The sequence below is a fragment of the Babylonia areolata genome, chromosome 18 (assembly GCF_041734735.1).
Source record: "Babylonia areolata isolate BAREFJ2019XMU chromosome 18, ASM4173473v1, whole genome shotgun sequence".
Classification (NCBI taxonomy): Eukaryota; Metazoa; Mollusca; class Gastropoda; order Neogastropoda; family Buccinidae; genus Babylonia; species Babylonia areolata.
Genome location: NC_134893.1, coordinates 15,375,716 through 15,386,892, shown reverse-complemented (window position 1 = coordinate 15,386,892; position 11,177 = coordinate 15,375,716). Strand labels below are relative to the sequence as shown.

The 11,177-nt window shown below is 44.9% G+C and overlaps 1 protein-coding gene across 1 annotated transcript in view; it reads right to left on the bottom strand.

Annotated features, from left to right (window-relative positions):
- Positions 1-1,203: 1,203 nt before the first annotated feature.
- LOC143292026 (uncharacterized) overlaps positions 1,204-11,177 on the bottom strand; it is a 96,285-nt gene continuing 86,311 nt past the window's right edge. The window contains exon 8 of the mRNA XM_076602193.1: positions 1,204-1,325. Within this exon, the coding sequence (XP_076458308.1) occupies positions 1,204-1,325 (122 nt within the window). The remainder of the gene's footprint in view (positions 1,326-11,177) is intronic.

The window sequence follows — 11,177 nt, the reverse complement described above, 5'->3', positions numbered from 1 at the left end:
ATAATCTTCAATTTGCACAAAAGCGCAACCATTAAAATTTTTAATATAACCTGCTTTTTGCTGCGACAGACGAAGCAGAAACCAGACATATATCTCCTTTCATCGTAAAAAACTCATTGTCTGCATACTTCCAGCCTACAGAAGATGTGCAGCTGCCAACTGTCTCAAAAATATGTGCGTGACCATGTCTTTTTAACTGCTGTTTCCCTTGTTTAAATCTAAAACAAACACACCAACATCCATCATTCTCCGCAACGTCATTTCGTTTCCTCGTAACAAGAAAAATAAACAAACAACGAAATGGCAAGCACAATGACGAAAATACATCTTAAAACACAAAAACAAACAAACATAAGAAAAGGTACACAGAGCACAGTCATGAGTCATGTCGTGGCGGTGACGGGCAAACAAGGCGATAAATCAGGGCATCATTTGTCAATGGTGCTCAGCTGCCCACAAAAGCCGTCGGCGAGTTGATGGATTAACGGTCGGCGAGGTCTGACCCCCCCCATCTCACACCGTCTCGTTAAAATTCCCTCGCTGTCACCCCCCCCTGCTCCCCCCCCCTCAACACCCCCCCCCTGCTCCCCACTGGCAGTGATGACGACCGTAATGAGGACTGTCTCCTTAGCACTAGTGTCCTCAATTTCTCACATTAACGCATACGCATACACATACGCGCGCGCGCACTCACTCACACATGCGCGTGCAAGCGCACATACACACGAACGCGAACGCGCGCGCGCACACACACAGAGATATATTTATCTCGTATCCGGCACTCTGTCCTTTCTCCGCATTTGCCCTTGTGGAGCAAATGATAAACAACATAAAATACATAAATCATTTTTTAATTTTTTTTTTAAACACACACACACACACACACATATATATATATATATATATATATATATAAATCTAATAGATATGTCAACAACATTTCGTTGATGATGCATTGTGTGTGTGTGTGTGTGTGAATCCAATGAAAAAAAAAAAAAAAAAAAAAAAAAAAAAAGGGTGTTTTTGAAATGTTCACTACGCAGTATCATAAAAGTCCGACGAAAAGTATACGCCTTCAATCGATCGAAGACAACCCCCCCCCCCCCCCCACACACACACACACGCACACACACCCCCCCAGCTGGACAAAATGCACAATAATATCACAATTATCATAACTACAGATCATCTCAACTCGTCAGCTCAACACACTGAACATTCCAACTCAACATTCGTGTACAGCTCCAAACCAAGGGAGGCAACACCAGCGCTCCAGCAGATGATGGGCTCTGTCTGCACCGCCTGCGGAACCTTTTCGTTTCGTGCTGCAACATAAAGAAAACGGATTCTTGTTGTTTTCAACAATGAAAACGAACGTAGCGACGATCACAACCAAAAACAACAACATAAAACACCAACAAACAAGCAAACAAAAAATAAAACCCCACCTCACTTAAAATATAAAAACACTATCTGAATTATAATCTTCCACCGTTTCTGTGCAATCCAGCGTGGTTTGCGGGAGTGTATTTAGTCGAAGAGAGTGAGAGAGAGAAAGGGGTGGGGGCTGGGGGACGGTAAAATCAAGACATGTATTAGTTCAGATTTTGACAGTATCATTGCTGGTTTATATAGTTTGTTTTCTTTCTTTAGAATCCCTTACAAAACAAAACTCATAACTTCATTTATCACCCATAATTTGAACTGAGCATTATTGGAGGCAAAATAATGCGTTACAATTATGTACTTTTTTTTTCTTTCTTTCTTTTTTTTTTGGTGTTGTTAGAGTTAAAAAAACAAAAACAAACAAACCAAACAGAAACAAAAGGAGATAAAAAAAAGAAAGAATTAATGTTTGTAGGGCTTTAGACAACATGAAACATTTTTCATAAGAAAATCCACGATAGTTTTTTGCTGTTTTATTTATCTAAGGACCACCACCAAACAAATTAACCAACTTTCTTCAGCATCTTTTCACTTAATATTACTGTGGGCAGAATCATATACAAGAGCACTGAAATATTTTTTTTAATTAGAAACAAACACACACACACACACACCGTCGGACACTGTTTACAAGCTATAAAATTATAAAATGCATCAAGTAAACATGGAACAGCTGAAATATATCACCAGCCGTTATACCACACAATGCTTCTTTGTTCTTTTTCTCACTAGGAAATATATTTTAGGTGCTCGTGAAAAATAAAAATAAAATAAAACTCTCCCCTAAACCCGTCGCCACAGAGTGTTGAAAAATACCAAACAGGAAAGGTGCGGTAATTTTAAAGGTATGCCCATGTCACTTATATACATTTCATCCAGTGCACACGACACCTTTACAGTCCTGCTGGTAACCTTGCTGATATTTGTCAGCCTGACACTCTGTGCCTTGAATCTCTAATGTTCCTTTTCAACACACACACACACAGATACACAAATAATGGGAGAGTAAACGCGCGTGCGCGCGCGCGATCTTCGTATTTGTGATGTGGAGCACAAAAAGCTTTGTCAACAAGTTTTCCACAAATGTTTTGGCTGTGCGGTCCTTGACACGCATATATCCGTGAATCAACAATAACAAAATAAAAAAAGGCAAATAAACAAATGACAACAACAACAAGAAACCAACAGCTAAACGTGAGAAAACTGTTCTCAAACGGGGAGGGGGGGCGGGGGTGGGGGGGGTGGGGGGGGAAGATTCTCCAGTACGTCGAATTCTCTGGTCCACATAAACAGCTCGACAAACAACCACCACAGGGCAAGGAGGGGTGAGGAGGGAGTTGAGGGGGGAGGGGCGGGGGGAGCGTCAAATTCCAAACGCAAAATAAATTTAATAAATAAATAAGATAAAATGAAAAAACGAATGAATAAATATATACATATATAATAGATAAGTAAACAAAATGAAATAAATAAATGAAAAAAAAAGGGGGGGGGGGGGAGAGAGAAACAATGAAAATAAAAAAAAAGAAGAAAAAATCCCCAAAGCTGAATACTATCGAAGATAAAGAAAGAAGAAAAAAAAAAAGGTAAAGCTTTCTCTCTTTGTTTACTTCTTTTTTTCTCTTCTTTTTTTGTGGTTGAAAATTGTATCTTGGCGTCGGCCCCCTGCGCAGAGCCCACCCCAGCGATATGCAAATGAGAGCGGGTGGTGTGGGACGGCGGTCGTCTCCCCCTGTAGTAGGGAGGGGGGTCCGCCTGGTAGTTCTTGTCGGCGAGCAATGGCGAAGCCATCAGCTGGGCCCCGAAACTCGGGACATTACTTTTTGAAGTCGTTTAGGGGGATTAGAAGGGGTTTCAGAGTTTGTCTTCTGGATTTTATATTATACGGGGAAAGGGTGGTGGTGGGGTAGGGTGGTGAGGGGGTTGGCGGACGGAAGAAATGGGGGGGGGGGGGGGGGGGGGGGGGGGAGGAGGAAAGGAAGGGAATGGGCGATATCAATGTTCGACCATTCTCCACGTTTTCAGTTTTTCTCGAAGAAGACTATATACCGTTCAGTTGGTTAGTCAGGTTTTAATGTCGGCACCCGCCCTCTTGCATGACTGTGGCCAAAGTATTGTTTTGTATTTTAATGTATTGTATTATATTGTATTGTACTAATGTGCTGAACATTGTACTGTCCTATTGTGTTGTACGTGATTTATTGAGATTGTGTTGCGTCGCGTTGAGTTGTATTATTTCATCGTCACAACAGATGGTCAATGTTTTCGAGTGATATTCGGAATGCTCTCATTCCAGGGTGCGTGCGCAACTACACTGCAGAACACACTTCTTTCTCTTATGTACTTGTAATAAAGAAATGTTTATTTTTTTTATTTTTTTTGGTCTGCACTGATATTTGCTTGCCAGTTGTAAAACTGTTGCGCTGCCGTGATGCGTTGTAGTAGTAGTTGATTTAAGGCATGATAAAAGGCATGCTGCACACGGAACCTCGTGTTTATCGTCTTCTGCAGAAGGTAAGCATCCTGACCACTACAGAAAGGTGTGACAATGAAACTATACGTAACGCCCCCCCCCCCCCCCCCCCCCCCCCCCCCGCAACCCCCCCCCCCCCCCCCTCTCTCTCTCTGCAATGCATGGTATGTGGGGTATGGGAGAACCACGGGGGTTCAAATCCTTCCTCCTCCACCCCCCACGCCCCACCCCCGAGCTTTCTCTTTCCACTCTCGCGTGTGGATTGTACGGAAGAACCATGGGAGGTTCAATTTTTTTTTCCCCCTGCACCTCTTCTGTGTGGGCGCGCGCGTGCGCGATTATATGAGCTGCGAACGCTCTCACGTCTTCAAAGCGGCCCGTAAGCCCCTCTCTGTGTGCTGCCGACACTGGGACTCTATCAACCTCTTTAATGCGACAGGCCACGTCCTCTGGCCATTCACACACCAACAAAAGCGACAGGAAATAAAGAAAAAAATGCATATATAAAAAATGGGGGCTATAGTCCTATTCGTTCTGTTTCTTTACATCCCTTAAAACATTTTTTGAAACTTTTTTTTTCCCTAATAATATATACTCCTGACAAAAGAGGTGGTGAGAGAAAATGAGAGAGAGAGAGAGAGAGAGAGAGAGAGAGAGAAAGAGAGAGAGAGAGAGGAAGAGAGGTAGACGGAGGGAGAGATAGGAGGAGAAGATGAGGGTTTGGGGGGAGAAGAGGGGAGGGGGAGAGGGATAAAGATGAAAACGGCGGAGAAAGGGTTGCGGGGCGGTAAGGGTCATACTCTTAAGGTATTCTCTCGTCCCCTATGGAACAAGGTTTCATATTCTTTACACGACTGACAATAAAGCTGGACCCGGACCTCTATCAACCCTGTCCATGCTGTTCAAACTTCTTTTTTTCTGATATTTTAGATGGCGGTGGAGATGATGATGATGATAATGATGATGGCGACAACGACAACGACGACGACGAATTTGCGCTGGCATCAGTATTTCACAATGAGCTAGAAATGTTTCTTCAACAATGGTGCGCAATCAAATACCCTATGAGCAGTGAGAATAAGAGTTAATACAACACACACTTCGCTCAAAATAGGACACAAAACGGCTCCTCCCTGCAAAATGCGATACAGTGGAATTCAAGACAGCACAACGCATGGCAAACGAATGCAATCTAACACAAAACGATGAAAGCCGAATCGACGCAACGCAATATAATACGTTTGAACGCAATACGTTATGTATAGCGCCTACAGTACTCAGTAAATACACGCTCCAGAAATATTCTTTGATGATAACAGTTTATTGCTAAGTAATGCAGTGCAATCATATGCAGTGAATTCGACAAGAGATGGTGACATCTGTAATGCGAAATAATGATTTCTTTTTTTCTTTTTCGAACGTTCACCTTCAAGTCTGCATTTATTGAATATGGAGTCTTCCCTTTGTATGAAACTTTGTTCCTTTTGTTGTTGTTGTTGTTGTTTTTGGGGGTTTTTTTTGGGTTTTTTTTTTAGCATCGCGGATTTTTGCGTGTGCATGTCTTTAAATTACAGGAAGAGACAGAGGTTCAGAATTGCTTTCTTCTTCTTTGCAAGCAAAACGGGAAGAACCAAGTCAACAGTAACAGCGCCAATGGTATCATGTGAACGAACACGAACAAGAACACACACACACACACACTGTCCAGCTGTGTGAAAATTAGAAACTGTACTGAATTAGAAACTATACATGGTGTTTGGAGGTGTGTGTGTGTGTGTGTGTGTGTGTGTGTAGGGGAGGGAAAAGGAGAGGTGGAGGTAGGTGGTAAGTGGGAGGGTGGAAGCGATTCAAGGCATGTATTTTAGCGTGGAAGTGGAGGAGGGATCTGGGGGCTGCGGCGGGAGGGGAAAGTTTGGGTGGTCTTCTTCGCTGCTCCCGATGTTTGTTGACTTCCAGTACCGCATTAAAACGACAAGGCTTTGACCTATGGGCGCGCGCGCGCGCGTGTGTGTGTGTGTGTGCGTGCGTGCGTATGTAGGCTTGTGCGTGTGTGTGTTTGTATGCGCGCAGCCTGCTTATGTGGGTGCATGCGTACGCACTTGACCAAAGAAAAAAAAAAGAGATGTTGGAAAAGATCATACATATGTGGGAAGATAAAAGTACGGACATATTCCATGTACTATCATTTCCGGTGGACATACTTTACACTGACGAACGGGCGGAGGTAGACATGTTGGTTGTTGAAGAGAGATATCTAGAGAGAGAGAAAGAGAGAGAGAGAGAGAGAGAGAGAGAGAGAGAGAGAGAGAGAGGGAGAGAAGAGAGTTGGAGGGAAATAGATCCCTCCTTCCATGTACCTCCACACACTCCCTACCCCCAGAGAGGGAGAGAGAGAGAGAGAGAGAGAGAGAGAGAGAGAGAGAGAGAGAGAGAGAGAGAGAACTGAGGAAGTTGGGAGGATATAGATCCCTTCTTCCATGTACCGCCGCCCCCCTTCGCACCACCATCCAGCCACACAACCACAACGGAAAAAAAACCACACAAAAAACCCACTTGACCTCGACTACACCCCTGTGCCCGAGAGACAAACGACAATGAGACGAATGGAATACAAACATACAGACAGGCGGAAAGGGGTCCTTCACGGGAGATGGGTATTTATCCCCTTTCAATGTCCCACACAGCTAGGTCCCCAGTCAAAACATCCCCCTCACGACAAACACAGACCCACATGAAGGGAGGCAAAGAAACACAGTGCCACCGGCTCCTGGCCCGTCAGGGCTTTGATGTGCAAGTCCTGGCGCCGACGGACAAACGATGGAGGTGTGATCTACTATTCTTTGGTGGTTTCGCTTTTGTCCAGTGCGCTGGCACGTAAATAGGAAGAAGGAGCGCGAGTGCTCACACACATATACGTACATTCTCTCTCTCTCTCTCTCTTTCTCTCTCTCTCTCTCTGTCTGTCTGATATCGCTTCCTTCACAAACGCGCGCGCCTTCCAAACTCATTCAGTTTCCCTCCACACCCTTCCTCACCAAAAAGAACGTATCCAATGATATCAGAAAAAACAAAAAAACACAAAAAAACAACAACAACAAACAAACCCCAAAACAAAACAAAACCAAAAAAACAAATAACAACAACAAAAAAAAACAACCAACAACAACAAACCAACCAAACAAAAACAAAACAAAACAACCCAACAACAAACAAACAAACAAAAAAAAAAAAGAGAGAAGATTTTCCAGTTTGGGGTTATCAGTTGCAAGATCTGGCAGAATGTCGCAACTGATGATATTGTGCAGCTGTGGTTTGCTATAATTATTATCATTATTGTTATTTTATTTTATTTTTTTATCAATTCTTCTTTTATTACACACTACACATTGACATGTCGTTCAGCAGAAATACTCGCGAACGGACGGGCGGGCGGACAGATTGACAAACGCACACTGCGAACATCCTTCACGGAAAGTACTGTCATTCCAGTATTGTCAGGAATAAAGAACCGGGATATATACATACACAGACATAATTTTATGCAAGCACACACGCCCGCTCGCTGGCTGGCTGACTCTCTCTCTCTCACACAAGTTTCTCTTTAGTCCCCTCCCCCCCCCCCCCCCCCGCCCCCGCCCAGGGCAGAAGACGTTAGAGTGTCAAGACAGGGCGGCGCCATGGGAACTAACCTGCATAGTTTGGGGCGGTACAGTACACACCACTTGTAGTAACCCCTGTCACCAGGTACTAACACTGAAACCGGATCCTGACTTTTATTAGGACAGGCTGGCGTGTTACTTTGTTTCTGTCTTCCTGCCCCCCCCCCCCCCCCCCCCCCCTCCCCCAACCCCCTCCCGCATCCCCCTACTTTTTTTTCCTTAAAAAAAAAAGAAAAAAAAAGAAAGAAAAATATTCATAGAATGAAGGGAAGGGTAAACAGGAATGTGTCAAGAAAAGACATGTCGTGAACATTAAATTTTAAAAAAAATTTACAGAAGAGAAAAAAAAATCTGTCTCTCTGAATTAACATAAAAAAGAGAACAGATGGAATATTGGGAATAAAAACGGACACGCTCACCATATTCGCCCGACAATACTATTTTGTTTGCGCGCGTTTCCTCCTGATCCAGCAATGAGCTCATAACGGAGTTCAATATCGTTAGTTGATACCATCACCATGATCACTGATGCACTTAGTGTGTTGCGACTACATGCCAGAACTCCCCATACAACCTCTCTCTCTCTCTCTCTCTCTCTCTCTCTCTCTCTCTAAATATTGAAATGTATGGAAATCCGGAGCACCAACCAACAACGGAGCTATCGATTCCCAATATCATCAAAAGCAGAGGAACTCTTCACGGCAGTCTGACCCTAGCAACGACCCGAACGTCTGACTGCCAAAGACTTCTCTGCTTCATCAGAAGTCCTCTCCCTTTGAGTTCGCGATCGCACCAAACGGAGAAGGTCTATAATAAATCATGGAAACGCAGCAAACAAACAAAACAACAAAGCACACACACACACACACAAAAACACACACAAAAACCAAAACGACCCAACACCAGAAGATCTGTCATTCACGGCACTCGAAAGCTATAACGGCTGCCGATGAGAAGAACCGGGCCCCAAGTTTCCCAGTAAGAACTAAGGGGTGGTGTCATCGTTAGGTTAGATGGGGTTGCCGCCTGCTTCGCTCTATACACGATCTTCGCTTCCATCTGATGATGTAACGACCACGTTCAGTGGGTCGACAGGGGAGAGAACAAGCGGCGCGTGAGAAACCCGTGTTTCTGTGGAGGGGAAAGAATAGAGAGTGGATTGTCCGCCCCTTTTGAACTGTGGACGGTGTCAGGAAGGAGGTTTCGTAACGTACCTATCAGCTGCCATACTTTGTTTTCTTTTTCTGGATATGTTTTGTTGCCTCTCTCTCTCTCTCTCTCTCACGTAAAATAACCCACGGCAACAAAGGGGTTGTTCCTGGCAAAAATCTGTAGAAAAATCCACTTCGATAGGAAAAACAAATAAAACTACACGCAGGAAAAAAAAGAAAAGAAAAAAAAGGGTGGCGCTGTAGAGTAGCGACGCGCTCTCCCTGGGGAGAGCAGCCCGAATTTCACACATAGAAATCTGATGTGATAAAAAGAAATACAAATACAAAGATGTGATAAAAAGAAATACAAATCTCTCTCTCTCTCTCTCTCTCTCTGTGTGTGTGTGTGTGTGTGTGTGTGTGTGTGTGTGTGTGTGTGTGTGTGTGTGTGTCATTAAAGATAATCTATTATAAAGTTTGAACAATGCCAGAGAATAGAGGGCGTACAAAATGTCTTGGAAAACCTGCTGAAGGCCGCTCAAAATGTACGTGCCATATCCATATTAGATGGGGAAAAAATCCATAGATAACCCTTAGGGGGAGAGGAGGGGGAGAGGGGGCGGGGGAGGGGAGGGGTGGGGGGGGGGGTTCAAGCCCACAGTCCCCCTTAAACCGACGACAAACTTCTGAGTTTACCAGGCACGGCCATTTGCCTCTTCTCAGTCGATTCACCAAATTTCAATTGTAAGTAATCTATTTTAGGGATGGTCCGTGTCCCCAATTTCGTTTACTCGTTTTGTTTAGTTATTTCTGAATTATCTATTTCATCCCCCATATTATCAACATGATTATCTAAAAATCGACTATCCGTGTACACACACACACACACACACACACTATACCAACTATCTGGATTTTTCCCCCCTAATTACATCATCACTCATATAAATTACTCGGCTGCGTCCGTCGAAAGCTGTCCATTACTGGAAACACACGCACGTTCAGGGCGGACCACGTTTTTCTTCCCCCCAACCTCCCCCCCCTCCTCCTCCCCCCCAATCTCCTCCTCGTCCACACACACACCTCTCCCCACCCCACCAGTAGTCCAGTTATCACTTGTTCGCTGTCGGTGCAGTATTCAAATAGCAGCACACACCCACCACCCCCGGATACAAATCTACCTCCCACCACTGTCATGTCGCAGACACCAAGTCGCTCGGCCGCGTCGAACCTCCGACCGCCTGTGTCTGATAAAATTTTTATATATATATATATATATATATATATATATATAAAGAGGGAGGGGGGGGGGATCCCCCTACCCTACACTCATGCCAAGTCTGATACCGGGGGGGCAGGAGGGGGTGAGGAAAGGGGGTGTGGGGTCGAAGAAAGGGACAAAGGGAAGGAGGAAGAGGGGGAGCACGGAGAGAGAGAGGGGTGTCATGAAAAATGTAGATGACGGGGTGGTAGATTCTGATCACGGGGAGATAATTGTTGCAATGTTGACACGGGGAAGGGGAGACGATAAAGACGACCTGCAGTCTCGGGAGGGGGGGGGGGGGGATCAGAGACGGTGGAGGAGGGCGGGGGGAACGGGAGAGGGGAGGGAGGGGACAAGTATAAAAAAACTGATATATAAAAAAAAACTGAATGCGAAAGTGCGAAAAGGGGTGGGGTGGGGAGAATGCACAAATCTGATAGGTTGTGTGTGAAGCACTTGGCGGAATATTTCCCTGGCGCACGTGGTCTGAGAAAACGCGTATGCTTGCATGCACTGACGTGCAAAAAACATTTTACGTTCGTCTATCTCTCATAATGAGAGACAGAAGGAAGGGAGGGAGACAGACAGAAATACGTGCACCTCCGGAACCCAAATAACCCACGGCGAACTTGACACTCCCACCCATCTCGACTATCTCATGCCTGTGCCAAGAAGCAGAGGTAAGGTAAGAGTACGTACGGACACCAGAGCGAGCGACTGCCAGGACAAACAATGAGGCCAGAATGGGAGTTAACACGTGGGCACTGCCTTGCGTAGTAATTCCAGAAGACGTGTAGAAAAAGACTTTCTGATACGCGCGTGATAAATTTATCAAACTAGAAGAGGCACCGCTGATCACTATGAAACAGACTCAACTGTCGTCCGTGCAGAGTCTACTCAGGCAGGTGGCCTCGAGGCGACCTGTTAGTGAGAGTTCTCTACGGACTGCTGACGCTGGGACTACGACAGAACAAAGAAGCCTGGGTGTGTCTGCGCAACCTGAGAATCAACATGATCGGCGTGAGAGCAATGTTGACGAGATCGCGCATCGCACAAAAGCTGGATGGCAATTATTTGACAGAAAGAAAGGACACAAACAATGAAACAGATAAACGTAAAACAATCTCTGTGAGGAATTTGATTTCCTTTTTCTTCGCCTCTCTCTCTCTCTGTCTCTGTGCTGG